The sequence below is a fragment of the Anthonomus grandis genome, chromosome 4 (assembly GCF_022605725.1).
Source record: "Anthonomus grandis grandis chromosome 4, icAntGran1.3, whole genome shotgun sequence".
In the NCBI taxonomy this organism is placed as follows: domain Eukaryota; kingdom Metazoa; phylum Arthropoda; class Insecta; order Coleoptera; family Curculionidae; genus Anthonomus; species Anthonomus grandis.
The window spans coordinates 37,243,450-37,266,982 of record NC_065549.1 but is presented as its reverse complement, the minus strand read 5'-3'; the positions used below and the strand labels follow the sequence as shown (position 1 = coordinate 37,266,982).

Sequence of the window (23,533 nt, the reverse complement as noted above, 5' to 3'; positions counted from 1 at the left end):
AAGAAAGAAGATATAAGAAATTACAGGAAAAGTTATGGTGGAAATTGATTTACAATCTTAAAAAAACAATAACTTGTCAATGCAGTACTGAAATTCAACAAGTTTCCATTTTTCAACAATTATTTAAAGTAATTCCATACAGAAAGAAAATATCACAAAACATGAATCACTAATAATAAATTATGTATAGAAGTAATTTATCACAATACAGATGTTTAATTAAAAAACAAATATCGGTATGCACAGATCACAACTCTATTCTTCTAATGATATTTTTATAATTACCTACTATAGCATAAATACTCATAAATCAGGAATCCTGATAAGACAAATATTTCTTGTTCGGTATACTACAGGTTAATTTTCCCAGGAATTAGGTATAGTAATTAAGATTAATGCGAAAAATGACGAGCAAATCACTATGGAACTCCTTGATGCAAGAGTCGCCATATTAATATAAGATCTTATAATGAAATGATCGACAGAGTATCTATTTGCATGCGGGTCAATTCTAGATCTTGAACAGCCTTAATCAAGGTAACGTAGAAGATGTAATGTGGGCAACAAACCACAGTCGAATATTCAAGGCTAGATGTCTATATGATAATTTATAGGAGTAATTGGATAAATCCTAAGAGTACCTTGTGATAAACACCAAGTGTCTAAATTATAAATCTGAAGCATTTTTAGAAAAATCTAAGAATATCTTTTGATGTTCTGGTGTACGCACTATTTAATGATTAACTCTGTCGAAAGCTTTGGAAATGTCAATATACATAGTATCAACCTGTATGAAGTGTACGAAAATTCGTTATTGTAGACCGTATCTGCAGATCTCAACCTATGTCGTTCCTTATTTATAATGTTATTACGGCTCTTGAAGCCATGAGGTGCTACGTCAGTAAGGTCTCAAACATTTTGAGAACAGCTGATTGAATACAAATTCTGATTTACTTTCTGAATTGTAAAGAGTTGTGAAATGAATATTTCCATTACAAGAGAAAATTACCAGGAGTTAAAAATTTGATGTAGGGTTGATGCCAATAAGCAAGAGTGTGGTCCTCCTGTCGAATATTCCATTTGAACCAAAGGAAAAAGTACTTTTGAGTTTTCGCTAATGGAGTTATAATTTTATATAGTTTTTTTCATTTCAAATTGTAACTTTTATTAATCTTAGAAATATACATAATATATGCGATTATCACCCAAAAACCGTAATCTAATTCGCAATAAAAATAGAATGTAGTTTTAGACAAAGTACTTCTTTTCAATCATTTCAAATTCAGTTTTTAAAACATTTTTAGGACGAAAATACTATTTGCTCAAAATATCGCAGAGTGCAAAGTTAAAATTTGTGCAAGACAATTGGAAGACTTCTTAAAGTCAATTAATCCTAACACCGATAACGTAATCATCAACATTTTGATGATGTACGTTAAGGAACTTATCGAAGATCCTCCTACGTCAGTGTTAGCGCTTTGGTACCTTTTTGATCCGATTTCTAGAATGTTAGGTAAGTGTGCAATATACAGGGTGTTAGTAAATAAGTGCGACAAACTTCAGGGGGTGATTCGTCATGGAAAAGTAATGACAGTTTGCTATATAAACGTATGTCCGCAAATGCTTCATTTTCAGAGATACGGGGTGTTAGTTTTTCTTAAAAACTGATGATTTCTTTATTGCTCTGAAACCGGTCGAGATATGCAAATGAAAATGTTATCGCGCATTTTTCGACATGCAATTAAGAATTTTCTAGTAGTCCATACTTGCAGTGGAGTTAATATGTCAAAGGGTAACTAAAATTATTTCGGTCATCCTCCACTAAATTTATTTGAAAAATCATCTATCCTACATGTTTCGGACATATAAGATGTCCATCATCAGGGATCTATAAAGAACCGAGGAAACCTATAAGCTAAAGATTAAAAGTGTTAAAGAAAGTATTAAAAATAACTTACATACAGTGTAGGTTTTCGTCACAACATATAAAAGGTATAGTGCTTCTGGCAAGGTCAAAGGTTAAAATTACTAACAATAAACAAAAATGGCATCTACAATAATGATAAAAAGACTTAATTAACTAACAAATAAACAATTGGACGTTGAAGACAAAAAAACTTACATTAAGATGCATGAGAAACTCACTAAACAAGGTCTACACAAACATTAAAATCACATAGTTACCACACTAGGATAATTGTTATGTCAACAAGAATTAAGAACAAAAGAAACATATAAACTTTGAAAAGATAGGGCGCGCCCTATTTAAAATATGGTACCTGTAATTTGTAAAATTAGACTTTGTTAAGTTGGCTACAGATGGCGGTACTAGAAATGATACTTATAAATAAAATGTTTTGACTCTAATATGAGAGAAAGAAAAGGCGTTATAAATTAGCATCAAAATGTAATGAATTAAAAAATGTATGGATGAATGATTTATTTGATCATTGACACATGTAGTATTATTATTTTGTATAGCTCTATTTATTTCTAAAATTTCAAGTAAATCCAGTTTATTACCTTTATAGCAGAAATGTAAATATTTGGTGTCTAAAAGAGGATCGATGTTATGGTTATTGAGATGTATGTGTCTAGCAAAATTGGATTTAATATTTGAAGGGCAAAGATTGAGTTTTCTAGCCTTTTCGATCTCTTTACAATGTTCAGTAACACGATTGGAGAATTTTCTACCGGTTTGACCGATAAAAAAAACGCCACAGTTATCCCTAGAGCAGTTTAATTGATAAACACCCGATTTTTGGTCGGGGGGTACTATGTCCTTTGGGTTAACTATGAAGGATTTCAGAGTGTGTACGGTTTTAAAGCTTGTATTAATAAGGTGAGATCTAAAGATTTTTTTTTTAATTTATGTGATATCGGACCCCAAAATGGCAGTGAAAAATAAACACTAAATTTCTGTTAAGTGATTTATTTAAATGTTTGTAATAAATTTTATTTATAAGTTTCGGTGGAAAATTATTGTTATTTGCAATTTGTTTAAGGATCTTCAACTCCGAGAGGAAGTCTGTCCTTTCTAGGGGTAAGAATTTTCTGTTCACCATTGGCGCGTATACGGGTAATGACCTCAATTTTTCTAAAGAAAAAAATGGTATGCCGCTGAGATATTTTTTCGTTCAATTTGTGACAAAAACCTCTCTCACGTTTTTTTCGTATGTGGCGCCGTTTTTATGCAAAAAAAAAACATCTTGGCGCGTATTATTCATTTCTTTAATACATTATCAAGAACTATCTAATACAACAACATTAATCCAAACCAATAATAGAAAATAACAATACTAAAATTTTAAATAGGCGCAAAGCTACAACAAGTGTTCAAAATGACCTCCCTCAGACTTTACACAAGATTCAACTCTTCGCCTTATTGATTCTCGTATTCGCGCAAAGTATTAAGAAGATTATATGCTGAGTTGTATCCAGGACGTAGAGTACCCCATCGCACAATATTTGCTCGTCTTCACCAAGGTTTGCGTGAAAATGGTACGTTTAAGAAACAAACGGCTGACTGGGGGCGCCCTCGATAAGTAGGAACGGTGCAACTAGAAGAAGCAGTTCTAGAGTTAATTGCGAAGTCACCTGAAACAAGTACTCTAAAAATTGCCAACATATTGAATGTAAGCAACTTCACTGTATTTGAAATTCTTAAAGAAAATCATTTGTATCCATTTCATATTCAACATGGATTCTTCATCAAATCGCTCAAATTCCTAATTTTTTAAATGGTATTTTGTTTACTGACGAGGCTACTTTTGGAAGACATTGCATACGAAATTCCCATAACAATCACTTATGGCCTGAGGAGAAACCACATGAAATCTTGAGGCTCATTTTTAGCATCAGTTTTCAGTAAATGTATGGTTTGGATTAATTGACGATCATTTAATCGGCCCATATTTCTTCCCAGAACGCCCAACAGGAGAATCTTACCTTAATTTCCTACGGGAAGAGTTACCTGTTCTTTATGACAAAATTCCACTTCAGCTGAGGCAACACTTAAGATTCATACATAATGGTGCACCAGTCCATTTTAGTATCAATGTACGTAATCACTGAGATACAGTATTTCCAAATCATTGGATAGATGGGGAAGGTACAGAACATTGGCGTGCTCGATCGCCAGATTTAAATCATCTAGATTTTTGCATTTGGGGTTTTCTTCAAGTCATTCGTTTATTCCACTCTCGTCAAAAATGTTCATGACCTGAGGAATCGAATTATGGCCGGCTGTGAGATAATAAGAAATACATTAGGAAAATTTTGCGAATACGAGAATCAATGAGGCGAAGAGTTGAATCTTGTGTAACGTCTGAGGGAGGTCATTTTGACACTTGTTGTAGCTTTGGCCTATTTAAAATTTTTTAGTATTGTTATTTTCTATTATTGTTCTGGTTTAATCTTGTTGTATTAGATAGTTCTTGATAATGTATTAAAGAAATGAAAAATACGCGCCAAGATGTTTTTTTGCATAGAAACGACGCCACATGCGAAGAAAAGATGAAAGAGGTTTTTTTATCTCAGTGGCGTACCATTTTTTTCTTTAATAAAAAAATTGAGATCATTAGCCGTATGCGCGCCAATGGTGGACATAGAATTCCTAATTAAAAGTCAAAAAATGCACCATAACTGCCTCTTAAAAACCTCCAAATGTCATTTGCATATCTCGACCGGTTTCAGAGCAAATAAATAAATCGACAATTTTTAAAAAAAACTTCCGTATCTCGGAAAACGAAGCATTTGCGGACATACGTTTATATAGCAAACTATCATTATTTTTCCGTGCAGAATCACCCCCTGAAGATTGTCGCACTTATTTACTAACACCCAGTCCTAATGTCCAGTGCAATATATGTTATTAACTATTTTATAACTTCCTATAAAATTCAATTTAAGATATTTTTTGTTATTTGTAAATAATACTATTGGAGTATGTTATTATTAAAGATAACATGCAAAAAAAAACACGTGGAGATGTATTTATTTTATTATATATGTTTGAAATCAAGATTTTCTTTATTTTTCGTTGATATTGTTGGGCAAACTTTATAAAATTTGTGATTTTGGGGAAAGTTTCTATTTATTGATAAATAAGAATATGAAATAATGAAGTAGATGACAATAAATTCTTTGAAAACTACTATGATTCAAAAATTCTTAAATTATATTTAAATTATAGGTACTTAAATTCTTGTAATGTTAAAATAAATGAATAAGAAAACTTAGATATTTGACTAAGTCCTGGGATATATTTGACAAAATTGGTATATTTTTAGCTCCTTACTTTGTTACAGTTTATTTTCTTCAGATACATAAAGAATAAGAAAATAAAATAAACCCAATATGATAGCGAAAGCATAGCTCGGATACAGAACTTTAAAAGGCAATTCCTAACATATTCTGGTGCTAAAGTTAATAAAATAAACAGTTATCATTTCAGTATTAATTCTATTTTTGATATCAATAATTTTCAACCCTTATAATGAAACTCAAATTAATAATCATAATATTAATTTTTTTAATTGTTTTGATTTCACTAATGTCAGAAGTCATATCCTAGCCAATAAGATCCCAGCTCATTCTTCTATATCCCCACTAACACCATTTCTGGCACAAAAATCTTTGACCTCTTGGACTCTTGAAGAAGGTTGAGTTCTTGGTATTTTTGCCGGTTTTATTCCAATGAGAAGTTGAAAACTCACCTTTTTGAGTATTTTAGTTTGTAGATACTAAATGCATACATACATACTGCAATAGTGCAGGATTATAAGTGGAGTAGTTATATCCCAACTTTTTCAAGGTTCTTTGTTTAGTGTCCAGTTTTGTGCTCCTGAGAAAAGGCCAATTCTATTGGTAGGTCCTAATATTTTCATTTGGCATCTTGTTTATGTTACTGTACATGTTACACATGTAATTTTATATGAATATACAGTTAAAGTTTAACCATCAATGCTTATATCTACTTACTGTATTGGCGATTCCTCAATCTGGGTATTCCACTTTTAGTTTTTTTTTTCTTGGTATGGTTTTCATCCACTATTATAAGAAGTAGAAATCTCCACTCACTCCAATATCTTCCACAACATCTACATTGACATCTACTATTAAACCGACCCACTTCCAGTCCTCCATATCAATCATGCAGCCCCAACTTTGAGCCGGGTTTGATCAATGTTTGTGATGTATAGTGAACCATGCAGTCAGTAAACCTATCAACATTTATTAGCTTTACTGTAGTATATTATACTAAATACAACCTCAAAATTACCTTTTTATCATCCTCATTATAAGATTTCACTACTACACTGTTGTTTTAAATAGTTTCATAATAATTAAGTTTATACAGGTTGTTTCAGAACTATGGGATCAAACTTCTGGGGGTTCTTCAGTGCAACAGAAGAATCCATTTGAGTATAGGAACCCATGTCCGGAAATGCGTCACTACACCACTACGGCCCTAAGACACGTTAAAATTTATACAAAACATTAATTACCTAAATAGGATCTGCTGCATTTATTTTTACCTTTTGTACATGATACCATAATAACAATTGTTTAAATTTAACGCTTATCAATGTCAATTCTCAATGTCATGTTGAAAAATTTTATAGCTTACAATTTTTAAACATTTATTGCTAATGGAAAACTTTACCAATCAAGAATTGACGGATATGCATTTGGCATACGGAGCAACAAACTGCAATGCACGAGCAGCATCGCGGTTGTATCATGAACGTTATCTCGAACGACAGCATCCTGAATACAAAAAGTTTATTGCGGTTCATCGGCGGCTCGCTGAGATAGGCATGTTTAAGACTAAGATGCATGATACTGGTGTTGCTCGAACCGTAAGAACCGTCGAATTTAAAGAAGAGGTGCTTCAGCGAGTTGCCGATGAACCATCAAATAGCACACGTGACGTCGCTAAAAATATGAATACGAGTAACGGTTCTGTCTGGCGGGTACTACACGAGCAACAATTCCATCCTTACAACTTCCAGAAAGTTCAAGGTATGACTGCAGCCGATTATCATCCTAGAGTTCAATTTTGTCGATGGCTTCTGGATCACATTATTGCACAACTAAATTTTTTACGATATATTTTGTGGACCGATGAAGCCTCTTTCACAAAAGACGGTATTTTTAATAATAGGAATAGCCATGTTTGGGACGAAGAAAATCCTTATGCAATTTTTCCGAGAAAACATCAGAATCGTTGGTCTGTCAACGTATGGGCAAGCATGTTGATGATTATTTAATTGGGTCATACCGGTAGAACCGGAACGGTTAACAGGACCTATTTATCTGCGTTTCTTGGAGGAAGCTCTCCCAGAAGTCCTTGAAAATGTTCCACTAAACGTTAGACAGCAAATGTGGTTTCATCATGATGGAGCGCCGGCTCACTTTGCTGTACAAGTACGTGAGTATTTGGCTCAGCGATTTCGGCACCGTTGGATTGCCAGAGGTGGAGCAGTTTCTTGGCCTCCTAGGTCACCCGATTTAACGTCGCTCGATTTTTTCTTGTGGGGACATGTAAAGTCTTTAGTCTACGCAACTCTAGTAGAATCAGAGCTAGACTTAATTGGACGAATAATAGCAGCATTTGAAATCATTCTAAACGAGGATCAAATTTTTTAGTGTAGTCCGCCGAAATCATGTGTGGCGTTTAAATCGGTGTATTGAGGTTGGAGGAAGACATTTTGAACAATTGTTGTAATGGTGTCACATTCAAAAGGTAAAAATAAATGCATCAGATCCTATTTAGGTAATTAATATTTTTTCTAAATTTAAACGCTTCTTAGGGCCGTAGTGGCGTAGTGACACATTTCGGGACATAGGTTCCGATACTCAAATGGATTCTACTGTTGCAATGAACAACCCTTAGAAGTTTGATCATATAGTTCTGAAACACCCTGTACTAGTAATAAACTGTATAGATCTCCTTGTAAACTGTATAAATAGGCCTATTTCGAAAGTACTCACTCGAACTTTTAGCCCCAAATAACAGAATATGAGATTTTACCATTGATATAGAAATTTACACACACTATATTTAGGAAGAGCAACATTACTTGTTTTTAAAGTATTAAGTTTGATTACTAACTTTTCTTTTAACATAGATTCATGAATGCATCTCAGAACTAAAGCTTTTCTTACACCATAACACATAGTACATAATATTAAGGGTCAATATAATTGGTTGTATTTATAAATTTCCTTGTCTGTTCTTCCTTGTGAGGTTTTTTTCGTAATTTCCTGTCTACTTGGTCATCGCGATTTTCTTATCCTTCTGGGATAAAACAGGTTGCACTTATATTTTATTGAATCCACGCCACTCTACCAAAGTGGTTAGTGCTAGTCGGCTCCTCTTTGAGAAGATCCTCTAAGCCGTCACCTCTATAGTAAGTCTCCCTCCTCTCTTCCTCTGTCCATTGGTTCCCTTGTACCTATTTTGTAACCCTCACTTCCCATACTTATACCCTCCTTTTCTCCCTTTTCCTTCCTGTTATTACCCATCCGTCCATCCAAATTTCGTTTAGTCTATCCAAGTAAATAAGTAATTAAATACTTCTGTCAATATATATGTAAAAAATTACTGCCTTGGTTTACAAATTTGATAGTTACTAAGTAAGTTAAGTAAGGTGGAAATAGAATCAATCCTGCTATTAAAAGCAGCTGTTTTGATATGTGTGTCTGTTATATCACCAATAACTATTTCAATTATTTGACTATCACTTAAATTAAAATTTAAAGAATTTAACAAAGATATTTTTTTTCTAGCGTACTCACAATATTCTGTTGCTTGGTCGCTTCTGTATATACTAGCCTTACGTAACCGCTCGCTGAGATTCCTCTTCACAGGATAGAGCTGACAAAGCTCGGCTCGGAAACTAGCCCAAATTTTATTTGGTGGATGCCAGTTGTCATGCCAATCCTTTGCGTCACTTTTAAGACTCCCGCGGCTCTGCAAAGCTGTTCAAAATCACACCACTTAAACGTGGCCGCCAAAGTCTCTTTATCATCACACCAACTAATCGCTCCCGCATCACTTTTTGACGGGTCAAAAGCTGGAATATTAATTGGCGCTGATGCTGCTGGCACCACCGGCGCAGCTTGTTGAGGTTGTTGCTGAATTCTACGAAAAACAGCAGTTTAAACACTGGTTAATTCCGCCATTTTGATACAATTTAGCTCTAAAGTATCAACGCGCACACCCGAAATAGGTCAGGTTGCACTATATTTCTTCTCTGGTTCTTTTAGTGAGTTAATCCCACTTCTGATGTAAGAAATTACTGCCTTTTTGAAGAAATCAAACACTCAATAACTTATAATACGTTTAATCTTCATCGTGTTTCATACAAGACTGCCTATCACTAAAAAACATCACCCGATACCTACCATTAATAATATCGCTATTTCGAGCGTTTTTGCTTACAATTCCAAAAGGATTAAATGAAATATTTTACCTGACTCACCATGCTCTGGCGGTCTGGACTTGATAATTTAAGAAAAAGCTCACATATATATATGTATAATTCTGTCAAATACAATCTGCTTTTATATTATTAACATTTCTATTACTATAGTTAAATATTTTATTTTTTTGTAGGTCCCAAAAACACATCAAAATATTTACTTAATTCCATCTTGAGGCTTTACGATAACGAGCCCACTGATGGTTATTCCCCGTATACAACTAAAATTGCCAAGTTGTACCATCATAGTTTTTTGCTTAGACTAATTGTAAGACTTGGCCTAAAGTGTTTTTTGGATAATTTTGTCACTCCTCTGGTAGAAGCTGTAGGAGGTAAAATTAAATCAAAGTTAAATGATGTTTATAAAACTGTTTTATCTATTAAGGTTACAAAGATTATGATCAATCAGATTTTTGCCTGCATACTCATACGGAAAAAGTGACGAGAAAAACCTCACATCTTAAAAATATGGACGCTGATAGTAATCAGGTCTCTTTAAGTGACGAATCGAGCCCATCTAGTGAAAAACCTTTAAAAGCACCCAAAATTGAGCTTGAACAGATTAAGGATGAAGAATTATTTGATCTGGGTAACTTCTATTTCCTTATTTGTTACACTCTATTAATGATATTAATTTTAGAAGAGGATAAAGAATCAGAAATGAAATTTAAAAGTTTGATAGAACATCTAGAGTTAAACGTGGCATCGGATCTTCCTTTTAATATTTCAGCTGCTGAAGAAGCCTTGGATGCGACTTTGCCAGAAAATTTAGAAGAATTCAATGCCTTAGAGGTGACATTTTATTTTACATTAATTTTATTTATTTTTAATTAATTCTTCCAGGAAGATGCATTAAACTTTATTGAGGATCAAGAAGATAATAGTTCAAATGCAGTAATCTCCCCTACCATTCCTATACCGATCAGTAGTCATAATAATGTCATTAATATCAGTAAGTATTTTCTAAGTTTAAATTAAAGCATATCTAATGGTTTTTTATTATAATATAGGCTGTGAAATAGGAAGTAGAAAGTCGGAATCAGACAGCTCGATTGATAAGAAATTCCCCGAATCTCAAAATTATTTATATTTGGATAGTCCAAATTCAAGTTCGGATGTTACAAAACTCTCATCCTCTGTTACTTCTAATACAATGAGTTCCAGGAGTAAAAAAAATAATACGAAAATTTCTGAAATGAGTGTCGATTCAATTATTTGGCTTTCACATAGGTAAGTTCATTGAATTCTAATTATGTTTTATGATACTCCCGTTTTCTTAGTGCCTTAAAAGAAATTACTGTAGAAAAGTGTTTTCATTAAAAAAAAAAGAGCTGCAGAAATTATTGACGGAAAATTAAGTCTGGAAATATATGTATTGTATTAATAATATACTCCACCAAGAAAATATTGCATCACCATTAAAAATATAAAATCTGCCTGGAAAAAATATTTCTTTAAATTCGTTTCACTGTATCGAGTAACCTCGATAGCTCTATCATGAAATTGAGGTGTCTACACGTATAAGGTAATTGGGGGGAAGACGCGTAATATTTTTTTAAAAATACAAAAAAAAACTACTTTATTCAAAAGTTACAAAAACTGGGTATTCTATTACAAATACAATAAACAAATGATGAAACACCAAAAAGTGTTTATTTTTTTTAAAGTAAACGTAAAAGTTAGAAAAACATTGATAGCTGTCATTTTGGCAACTTACACCAACTAAGGGGTAAGATGACAAATTTGGGGATGTGATGCCATAGGTAGAATACATTGTATTAACCATCATACCCCAGCTAAAATGCCATCTTATACCGAGGTTAACGTTTTTATTGTTTTATTTACTGATTTTTGCGCAAGGATCGCACATATTCGGCCCCGAAGCGTAGGTTTTTTTTTATTATTATTATTTCTTTATTGCTTTCAAGATCTAATTTAAATAGACAATAGCAACATCACAAAACGAACAAAATTAAAATTTGATAACATCTACACAGTACATACTGCTAATAAAAATAGTAAGAACAAAAAGATAATGTTGGACATAATATTGGGTGCATTACCTTACCACATATATCTCAAGTATTATACATTATGAAAATAAATAAATTAATAAACAAACCCTTAATATTAATCATAATACACATTTAAAATTGTAAATCGAAACTATAGATACACTTGCCCAACAGATACCTTGCAGTGTCTTTCCTAAATTTCATGATATTTTTCTCTTGCCTTAGGGCGAGAGGTAATCTATTATATGTTTTAATAGCAGGAAAGGCAGGAGATCTTTGAAAAAAGGCAGAGTTGGGACACTTAGTTCAGCTCTCCCCCTTGTCACAATAGACATACCCTCAGCATAATGATCTTCATTAGTTTGAAAAAGATGCAGGTGTTTCTTTGCAAAAATAGCTAACATAAGAATGTACAGAGCTGGAACAGTGAGTAGACCAAGCTTAGTAAAATAAGTCCTACAAGACGTTTGTGGTGTGAGTCTGAGCATGCATCTTATGATCCGTTTTTGTGCTATAAAGACTGACACGGCGTCAGTTGAAGATCCCCAAAACATCACACTATAAGTGATTAGAGATTGGACCGATGCATAGTAAATTTGCTTCAGACAATTTAGGGAGAGCTCTTCTCGTAGACGCCTTATTAACGCGCAGAAACTATTTAGTTTTTTGCCAAGAGTGTCTATGTGTGGGACCCATGTAAGACAGGAGTCAATTTGTATACCAAGGAATTTTAAGGAAGCTACCTCTTGAAGAGACTTTTTTTCAAACTTTACAAGTAGGGAATTTTGAGGTAAAGTTTTGGAGAATGTCACTAGCCCGGTTTTATCAGCATTTAGCTTCAGAGCATGATTGTCACACCACTCCTGCATCCTCTCTACCACCTGAGAAGCTCTGACAGATAGTTCCTCAATCAGATGTTCTGACAAGATTATGGAAGTGTCATCAGCATATTGGTTGATAAAACACCCTGGAAAACACTCACTGAGACCATTTACATATAATATGAATAGAACTGGGCCTAGGATTGAACCCTGAGTACTATGTATGTACCATTACCAGAGCCAAGGCAAACTGTTTGTTCCCTCTGATCTAAATAAGAGGCTATAAGTCTGGCACAGTTTCCCCTCAGTCCACAATTTTCAAGGATTGACAGCAGTAGATCATGGTTGATTGTGTCGAATGCTTTCGATAAATCGAAAAAGAGTCCGGCAACTTTTTCTTTTTTGTCAACATTTTCAATCACAAAGGATATAAGCTTGTAAACTGCCAACTGGGTTGAATGATTGGGCCTAAAACCAAACTGGCTATCTAAAAGAATAGTTTGCCTTTTTAAAAAGTTCATAATACGGATATAAATGACTCGCTCAAAGATTTTTGATATTGAAGAAAGGAGAGATATTGGTCGATAGTTTTCTACATCCTGCTCATCACCCTTATTTTTAAAAATTGGAAGAACTTTCGCCTTTTTTAGTTTAGATGGAAAGATTCCCATCTGCAGACAGGCATTTATTATGTGAGCTAGAGGCACATCTATATGGTGGCTAACTTTTTTGAGTATGTTTATTGGTATTTCATCAAGACCAGCAGAGTATTTTTTTGGCAAGGCTGATAGAATATGCTGAACTTCCTTTGAATCTGTGGGAAAGAGGAAAATAGTGGGGATGTGGCTTCCTTTAGGCAATTGACCAGAAATTGAAGGAGTAAGAGATGAAGCATTAAATTTCTTCAAAAATATGTTGGCTATTTCATCCAAATTTTCAATAATTTCATTATTGCTAGAATTTAGGGTGACAGGTTTAGATGACTTTGACTTATTTGAGCATTGTTTGAAAATAGTCCAAGCAGTTTTAGTTTTGTTATTTGAACAAATAATCTTGTTTTCATTTAAAGAAGTTTTATAGTTAGAAATAATTTTTTTATATTCTTTTTTTTCTTTTTTATATTGATTATAAACTGCCTCACTATTTGTTTCCTTGTACCATACATACAGATCTTTAATATGACTAGAATAATTTTTAATTTCAGAGTTTACCCATTTTTTATCAGGATCCTTTATTCTGTGGCTACTTAGAGGAAATGTTACATTAAAATAGTAATAGAATATATTATAAAAGCAATCATATTTTAGATCGAATTCAGTGCAGTTATATACATCTTCCCAGGATTCATGTGTTAAAAGATCATTAAACTTTTTAATGTTGTTTTCTGTGTATGAACGTTTCTTTATAAATACTGGCTTTTAGGCATTTCTATATGGAGTTTCTGACCATAATGATCTGATATATCTGAGAATAATGTATTACTTGTTACCTGACACTTAGCCAAGTTGCTGAAAATATTATCAATTTGACAGCCAAATTGTCCTACCACCCTAGTTTTACCCTTTATGTGTGGTGCTAAACCATAGCTAGCTAATAATTGTTTGGTAAGAGAGGAGTTCTGATCGTTTACTAAAAAATTAATGTTAAAATCTCCACAGACTACCAGATACCTGTTGGCCATGTATATAGTGTGAAGCAACTCATCTAAAATGGACAAGAAAGTACTAACATTACCCGAGGGTGATCTGTACAGACAAACAAAATAATAAGACCTATTTAAAATAAGACACTGACAAACGCAAAATTCACACTGTTTTTCAACACAAGTTGTTTTAACAATTAAAGGATGGAAAACTGAATTTGTTTTTGCAAGGATGGCAGTTCCTCCTCCTCTAAACTCAGTTCGAGATGAATAACAAATTGGTCGATAGTCCATTAGGGCCAAAGACTGTATATCATTGCCCTGTAGCCAATGCTCAGAGATACAAAAAATATCAGGCTCTTCTTTGGCCAAAAGCACTTCTAATTGAAGTGATTTATTATTTATGCTCCGAACATTCAGGTTCAATAAGTATATACTGTCCCCGTTTGGACCATCTGGCAATTTCTTGCTATCCTTTGAGTTTTTTAAGTTTATGGTGATTTGTTTACTTTTTGGTTTGGAGGATGTACAAATATCAGGTACTAACTTGTGATCAATTGACTTTGACGTTTGTCTAAAAAATTTCGCCCAAGAGAAAAATCAAACCTTTGAAAGCTCACCCCTTCTGGCCAGAATGACTCCCCATAAACAATATCTTTTACATCTGGGTGTACACCCACCATAAAACAATTAAATGTGGCATTCATGTTCTTTGCTTGGCACTGCTTAACCACAATGTCTTCAGAATTTAAATTACTTTTTTTAGAAACATAATCGTGAACTATATTTTCTGTTATTGTGTTTTTTACCCGTGTAATGAACAGCCAGATTTTTTTGTTTTTGTTAGGTATTTTGTCCGCCTCAAACTCCCCAAACTCATTATTTGTACCAACCTTCCTTTGGCTTTTTTTCCTTTTTAATAAATCATTCCAATTTTTATTTTGATGGGGTTTGTTTTTATCAATATTTGAAGGGTCCGGAGCGAGGTTAAGTTTGCGGTTCCATCCTCTCTTTGTTTGCGATCGAAAGGCCTCGGCTTCATCGGCGCCGTCGCCCGCTCGGTCATTGTCGATGTTCGTCGCCGTTCCTACTACAGTGGCGTAGTTTGCTGGTGCGCTTGAATTAGCGGTCGTGTTCGTTTTATTGGAAGGTGCAGGTTCGATTAAGTGCTGTTGCTCTGCTGTAGTTTCGTTCGGCAGGATTGGCAGCATTGCTTCTTCAACAGCTGATGTTTTGTTGTTGTTTACTTTGTCGTCGAGTAATGAGATTTTTTTAAGGATTGATTTTTGCATGGTTTCCATCCTCTTGTAAACCTCTGCAAAGGAATTGTGGTTTGTTTCATTTTCCAGCATAGTAACCCTCTTCTTCAAGGTAATTATTTCTAATTCTTTTTCTAAGACGGCTTGACGTAACTCGTCTTCCCGCGCTTTTTTTGAGCAGCCACTACATAGAATTAGTAATTTGCTGCCACTTGCTACTTGGCCTGTTATTCGTAGGGCACAAGATTGGTGGAAGCAGGCCGCACAATTTGCACACTTTACGCCTACTTTATCAACGCCCGACTTGCAATATTTGCACTTTTTAGTTTCAGCTACTGTCTGCACATCTGAATTTGTCGCCATCTTGACATACTGCCTCCTCATATACTTTCATGTCATCGCTGTCACTGTCAGGTTCATCAGAGCTATGGTCTGAGACACTATTTTCATCTCCACTGATTTCTTCACTACTGCTGTTGTGTAGTACTTTCTTCTTTTTTTTGTTACCTTTTTTATAAAGTTTTTTCTCTAATTTACTTGCCTTCCCTTGTTGCTTCTTTTGTTTTCCTTCAATTTTTTGGCGTTTTTTTTGGTGGTATTCAGGAGAAGTAAGGACTTCTGCGTGTTGTTTTCTAACGTTTGATCTACTAGGACCAGCTATGGATGGAATTGGAGCAATATCATCAAAATTTACAACAGCTACGACGCCGCTATGTTCGTTAGAGTTTTTTTGCATCGACATGTACCACTTCTTCCTGTGGATTTCCAGTTTGGTGTTCAGCTAAAGCATATGCATAGTGCGGAATTGCATCTTTGGAGCATGGATAAATTTTACAAGCCCGAAATCCAGAAACACCATTCTGAACCGTTGCGGCTTGAGACCACGCTTGGTTTAATAGTTCCCCAAACTGATACCTGTAAAGGACAAGAAACAAAGAAATCTCTTTCAGACTTATTTACTTAATCCAAATTACCTGGTTATTCAACGTCCTGGATGATTTTTTATCCACTGATTACATGCGCTATTCCAGTAGGTCTTTAAAGGTTTGAAAAATGAACGGTCTAGAGGCTGAGGCCAGTGAGTCGTGTGACTTGGTAAACGAACAACAGCAATTTCATTTTATGCCAAAAAGTCCAAAAGATCCACGTCATTACAATGCGAAGCATGGCCATCTAATATCAGTACTGCAGGGCCTGGTCCCTTACGAGGCAAAAAATGGTCTTTAATCCATGATGAGAAGATACTGGTTTTCACATAGGCGGACTCTGGAGACATCACTACTACCGACCCAGGAGGCATGTTATCTTCAAACTCCTTTTTTTTGTTTTTGCCTTTAAATACTACGTAGGGAGGCAAAAAGCTACCTCTGCGTTACAACAAGCGAAGACGTTAACTGTTTCTTCTTCTTCTGAGCTTGTGACCGACTGTACATCTCAAGCTCCTTTTGTGGCCACGACTTTGGTAGGTTTGTTGCATAATTGCAAGCCACTCTCGTCCATATTGAAAATTTGTGCCGGTTTATCAAACAAATTGAGCGTCGTAAATGTATCGTTTAATATTTGGAAGTATGGATCTACTTCTGCGGCAGACATACCAAGTGAACGTGCAATTGAACGACCTTGAGCTACTCTCATGGTTAGGGTTGGGTGTCGTTTTAAAAAAGTTTAAACCAATCGTAGCCTGCTAATTCTTTTTCTTGGTTAAATCGACATTTTAACCCATTCCTTTGGGCAAAGGTAAAAGCAAGGTGTCTTACGTCTCTTGAAGTTGGAGCATAGCCAATTTGTTCTAAACGTTTTATATAAGAAACCAGTTTAAGTTCATTTTCAATACCTAACGACGCGGTTGGTCCAAGACTTCCCTTTTCAAGATTTTTATTCTTTATACGTCTCATCAAGGTTCGTAAAGGGATTCTATATTCTTTAGCAATCGCATTTGCACTCTGAGTTGGCTGCTGACGTAAAGCATTTGCAGCTGCTCTAAGGTCTTCTTCAGTCCATTCGCCTCTAGTTGATTTTCTGACGTAAGTTCGTGGCATTTTACTTAAAATAAACAAGATAAACTAAGAAACTATTTAATTAGACCTACTGAAAGGAAATCAATAACCATAATACACAAACATGAGAAAAAACAAGTCTTTAAATTTACAGTGCATTGTAGATAAGGCATCTTATCCCACACGGATCTTGGCATTTTATCCCAATCCTTAGGTGTAAGATGCCAAAGCCCCAAATCACAATAGTAAAATCCTTTTTTTCTTTTAAAATATCACAGGAGTATTCTAATGAATGCCAACAACCTACATAATTTACATTAGCACAAATCAAAAACATTTAACACTGTATATCACATAATTAATTTCTATCGTAAAAAACTTACCGGCATAAAAAAACACAAAATCACCTTATGGAACTGTTCGGTGCACTGAAGCGATTCGAAAACTAAGAAGTTCGGAAATAATAAACACAACAACAACGTGGCCGTGTATGTGGCGCGATCTGTTGAGTTTTGTCCAAAATACTTAGATTAGGTATCTTCCCCCCAATTACCTTACAAAAATATCACGATAGTAACTACTAACAAGATGGTCGACACAGAGTTAATTGCTGCTCTAGCTACTGTTGTTGACATAATTTTAAAAAAACGCAGAAAAAATAAAAAAGCTAAAAAGATAAGGTTGAGAAAATGGATAGACAGGAGAAATACACTTGGTGGGGCAACAGGTTTCTGCAGCATGGTCCTCCTATGCTCTGTTTTTAAAATCAAGACATCGAGAGAGCTTTTTTTCCATAAACATAGTAACATTTCATATTGTTCCAAAAAATATATTATGTCAAATTGCCTACAGCTCATTCTTACTTTCTTTGCAGTTTTTATAATTATTTTTAATATTTATTACAAAAGTCACATGCCACGTAAAATTTTTAACTGCAAATGAATTTGGTGTATTTGGACAACATGTTTCTGCTCAACTCAAGCTTCTTCCATTAAAAGATGCAATAATACTACAAGGTGTTTTTGAAAGTAGTAGACAATGGTAATGTAGAAACAGGTAGTCGGACTGACATTGTCTTTGTTTTCGTACAACACGACGTTTCGCAAAAGCAATGACACGTCACTTCCGTGCTTGAACCAAGCTTCCGCTCGGAGGAGTGATCTAACTTTTGGAGGTCTGCCTATGGGATCATCGCTGTCTCCGGTGGTAGCCAACATATATATGGAATGGTTTGAGGAACAGGCAATCAGCACCTCACGACAAAAGCCAAAGATGTGGCTGCGATACGTTAATGATACATTTATCATCTGGGATAAAGAGGAAGACAAACTTTAGGGCTTCTTAAACCACCTGAACAACATGGTGCCAAGTATCAAATTCACCATGGAGACGGAGAAAAATTCGACGCTGCCATTCTTAGATGTTCTTTTCACGAATACAAATGGCATTATAAGAACGTCTGTGTATCAAAAACCCACACATACTGGACAATACCTATACTTTGATTCCAATCACTCTGGTTCGACTAAAGTTGGAATCATCAGGTCTCTGTAGAACCGAGCTGTAACCATCTGCAAGCAGTTCGCATCTAGCAGACGTTCTCTTCACGAATCATCATAATTAACGCCTCATTGATCCCATCAATCATATATAAGCCTACAGAATAGGTAATTGCTTTAGTTTACACTTGATAATGGTCAGAGATGCTTACCGACCGAAACGTCGTGTTGTACGAAAACAAAGACAATGTCAGTCCGACTACCTGTTTCTAATACTACAAGGTGATATCCAGAAATTAATAATCTGTTTCGAGATTAGTACAATTTAAACAATACTGTTTCTGGCAATGAAATAGATGTCACCTCTGGTTGCGAAACAGATCGACAACACAATACAGAACAGTTAACTTCGAATTGGGCGGGAGATGATAATTGGGACTGTTAATAATAATATAGATGATTAGTTAAATTTTTCTTAGAATATTCTATTTATGTATTTAATGACTTTCAAAATTATTGTGCGTTAATAATGATTACGTACCTTAACATAATCTTTCAGTACTTCATATATGGCGTCAAAGACACTTGGTAGTACACTTTGGCACTCGGTAAAGAAACTGGAAAGATCCCAGTGAGTCGCCAGTAGCAAGATATCGACAAGCTATTTGAAGTTTTAGCCTTGCTGATAGAGCCCTTCGCATAACAGCACATTCTTTTGTTTTGTATCTTCAGCTAATCTAAAAAAATTGGTTTTTAAAAAATAGAATTTACAATTGTTATACCAGTTCAAAATTTAGTTACCTTATTTGCTAACGTATTAAACATTTTATTATTCATGCGTAAAAAGTTAAAAAAGCTTTTGGGATCTTCTACAGCAAGTTCTTTTAAAAGTGTTACAGAAGCACCAAGAGTACTTCTCCTGCCTATCCAATTTCTCGCCCATATCTCTTTAGCTTTTTTATTTTTTCTGCTTTGTTTTTTAATTATTTCAACAGCATCTATCGCAGCAATTAACTCTGTGTATATGTGTAGTCAGCTCAATTTCATGATAGAACTATCCAGGTTACTATCATGAGAGCACTTTCACGAGAGTACTATCACCGTGAAAACGAGGCTTTATGCCGAACTTTCTAGGCAAGCAAGAGAGTACGAAAGTGCTATCGCGACAGCATGATAGCTGCTATCGGGTTATGTACATCGTGATAGTTCATGTGACAGTCATTATTACGATAACAATTATCGCGAAAACTCACCGTGAAAACGAGGCTTTACATTACTACCTTTTGGTCAAGATAACATTCGTATACAACATTACTGAACAAGTTCTTGTGTTAAAAATAGTAGATACGTAAACTATTTTATTAATTTTGTGTTTTGCCAAACGTGTTCCATTAAATCATAAATTCCATAGAAAATAAATAATATTGATCGTCTTGCAAAAACAAATCCTCTGATGAAATGGCTCTCATCTATCCACGGTATCTCGAGTGAAGTACCGGGAAACAGGAAGGCACAATAGACGTAGGTTGATCAGTACCAGGTCGGCCGCTACGAACTGCCTCCATGGATAATCGTTTTTTGATTCTGCAAGCTCTTCGCCGAAGACATGTGACTGCAACTCAGTTCCAATATGAGCTAACTGCCACTCGAAATATATGGATATCATCAGAAACCGTAAGACACATGCTGAGGCAATCTTTACTTAAATCTTGAAGGGCCAGAGTACCTTTCACTGCTGATTTTCTTACTAAGGAGTATCAGGTAGAAATAGTTAGCATTCGAAACAGAGTACTTAAATTAAAATATAAATGATTGGCGTAATGTGCTCTCCTCAGATCAACGAATACCTTTTTAGAGATGTTAGCGCTATTTTCAGTAAAAGATAAGACTTCCAACTAATTTCGGGGGAGGGTCTATTATGCTTTGGAGAGAAATATCTTGAAGGGGACACACAGAATTTGCACGGCTTGATGGGGGTTCTTTAACTGCCGACAATATGTCTGTACAGGGTGCGGCAGTCAAACCTGCAATTTTAGAATAAGCGCGTGAGAGAAAAAAAATGAGGGGGGTGAGTTGTCAGCGGTACTGTTGTCTTCCCCCGTTAAAAATTTTTCAGTTGCCATGGAACAGTGGTCTAAGCACGAGCGCTCCTTCGCTGTAAAAGCATTTTATCAAAGCGGAAGTTATACAGCCGCTCAACGCCGCTTGCGTGTTGATTTCCAAATTAATCGTAACCGGTCCGCGCCTTCTGTTAACTCAATAAAGTTATTGCTAAAAAAATTGAAAACATCGGTGAAACGAGAAATAGAAGAGGTGGCAGTGCGAGATCAGCGAGAACTCCTGCGAATATTGAACGCGCAAGAATCTCTATGACAAGAAGTCCGCGGACATCAGCGCGTAAACACAGTACTGGGCTTAGAATTTCAGACAGGAGTCTCCGAAGGATCCTAATGTTAGATTTACACTATCACCCCTACAAAATTCAAGTGGTTCAGGCTCTAAATGTAAACGATTTCGCTCTTCGACGGCACTTTTATGAAACGCTTTGAGAAATGAATGACCGGTAGATATCAAAAAACGATATTAAAGAATGGAACTATCTAGAGGTTCAACCGGGGTAGTTGAACGAATGATAAGTATCAGTAGCAGGAACAGCCTAGTGCCCAATGAGTCAAAAACTGCAATGATATTTTTTAGTTTTACCGATTTGAATAAAAGCTTGCTTGTTAAAATGCATAACAAAACCATAGAACAAAATAAGGTTGTCAAGTACTTAGGAATATTAATCGATGAACATCTTAGTTGGTCTTATCATGTAGATATGGTTTTAAAAAATTATCAATTTATGCCTATGTGATCTGGCAGTTAGGTAATAAAATCGATATTGGCCTGATACTTCTTTATTATTATGGTTATGTCCAGTCATGTTTGTCATATGGCATAATGTGTTGGGGTAACTGTTCTAGAAGTGGTGAAGTTATTACGGCCCAGAAAAAAATAATTAGAACTATTTTATTAAAGCCTTATACATTTTCTTGTGGAACACTCTTTCCAGGCTTGAAAATTATGCCATTTCCTTGCCTATTTATTTTCAACTCGGTCATGCATATAAAGCTTAACCTGTCTGATTATTCTTTGTCTAGAGGTACCCACTATGAACTCAGGGTTAACTTAAATTAGGATATACCCAAACATAAATTAACCAAAGTGGCAAACAGCCCAGTAGTTTTACCAATTAAATTATACAATAATCTTCACATTGAAATAAAAAAAATTGAGAAGGTTAATAATTTCAAAGCTTCATTGAAAAGAATTTTAATTAAAAATTCCTTTTATACGATAACAGAATATTTCAATTGCAGCGTCTCATCCTTACTCCCATAATTCGTATTTGTTTGTTTGTTAAAAGCTGTAGTTTTCTTATATTCTTAGTCTTTAGTTAATTGTAGATTTTTTATTGTTTTTTCCTAAGGCCTTTTAAAAGTTGTATGTTTAGGTCTTATAATTTTATTTTTTGACATTATCCGATACTTATTTGTATGAGTCTATGGAAATAAATATTTGAGTATTGAGTATTGAAATGATGGAAGAAAACGACGAACTTCACACGTTGCTCTGGACGAGCGACGAGGCGTATTTCAATCTCTCCGGCTTCGTTAACAAGCAAAATTTTAGATATTCGAGCGATGAAAACCCTCAAGAAATCCATCAAAAACCTCTCCATTCGGCCAAGGCAACAGATTGTTGTGCAATGTCCTCAACAAGAATCATAGGCCCATTCTTTTTTAAAATGAAAGGGGACAAGCTGTTACCGTAAATGCGGAGCGCTACTCGGAAATGTTACGAACATTACAACATGGACTGAAAGATGAACCGTTATTTCAACAAGATGGAGCCATAAGCCACGCGGCCCGTGTGAGCACGAATCTCTTTAACGAAGTTTTCCCAAACCGAGTAATATCCCAGAACGGATTCGTTCCTTGGCCCCCCGTTCACCTGACCTTACTGCTTGTGATTTTTTCTTGTGGGGCTACCTAAAAAGCAAGGTTTTCGAAGAACCCCGGCCCCGTACTCTTGAAGAACTGAAGGCGAGAATCTGTCAGGAAATCGAAAGAATCCCTCGGCAGATGCCCGTAATGTTATGAACAATTTTAGAGGTCGCCTTCAAGAATGCATCAATCGAAATGAAAGACATCTTAGTAATGTTATTTTTAAATAATTAATGTTTCTTAAATGCTTTTTAAACGTAAATTAACATGGTATCCATAAAAATTTTAAAAATCAACCAGACTGTGTTTTTTACACAGCTATTTCAAAAATGAAGGTTTGACTGTCGCACTCTTTATTTTGGAACAACGTGTTGTGCCATGCCCCATTTATTAGTAACGATTTTCTCCTAATACATGAAAGAGCACTCCCCGACGTATCTAGAACAGGTACTGAGTATTTTGAAGAGGTCGATATCAGAGTTTTAGACTGGCCGGCATGCAGCCCAGATTTAAATCCGTTAGAGCACTTTTGGGACCTGCTCTACAGAAGGGTGAGATTTGGAAACGTTCACCCAGGGGCCGTATTTTTGAAACCATGCGAGAATCTTCGAATTCGAACAAAGTCGAGCGGCAAAATTCGCACTCGAATTGAAAAGTGCATTTTTGAACAGCATTCGAAATTTCATTCGCATACGAACATGAAATGTAGTGGCAACGTAGCAAAGTCAAGTGCTATTGGAGGCCATGTCAAATGGGATGAAGACGATAAAGATTTTTTAACCCAACCTGAAATTTAAGTTTAAAAAAAAATCAGGGAATT

At 35.1% G+C, this 23,533-nt stretch overlaps 1 protein-coding gene across 6 annotated transcripts in view; it reads left to right on the top strand.

The window, feature by feature from the left end:
* The window catches only part of LOC126735603 (WD repeat-containing protein 81), a 295,976-nt gene that overhangs the window by 107,584 nt on the left and 164,859 nt on the right, over positions 1–23,533 (top strand). For all 6 annotated transcript variants that reach the window (XM_050439654.1, XM_050439652.1, XM_050439651.1 and 3 more), the window contains exons 17-22: positions 1,305–1,513; positions 9,626–9,823; positions 9,877–10,080; positions 10,132–10,283; positions 10,335–10,443; positions 10,502–10,721. In XM_050439654.1, coding sequence (XP_050295611.1) covers positions 1,305–1,513; positions 9,626–9,823; positions 9,877–10,080; positions 10,132–10,283; positions 10,335–10,443; positions 10,502–10,721 — 1,092 coding nt within the window. The remainder of the gene's footprint in view (positions 1–1,304; positions 1,514–9,625; positions 9,824–9,876; positions 10,081–10,131; positions 10,284–10,334; positions 10,444–10,501; positions 10,722–23,533) is intronic.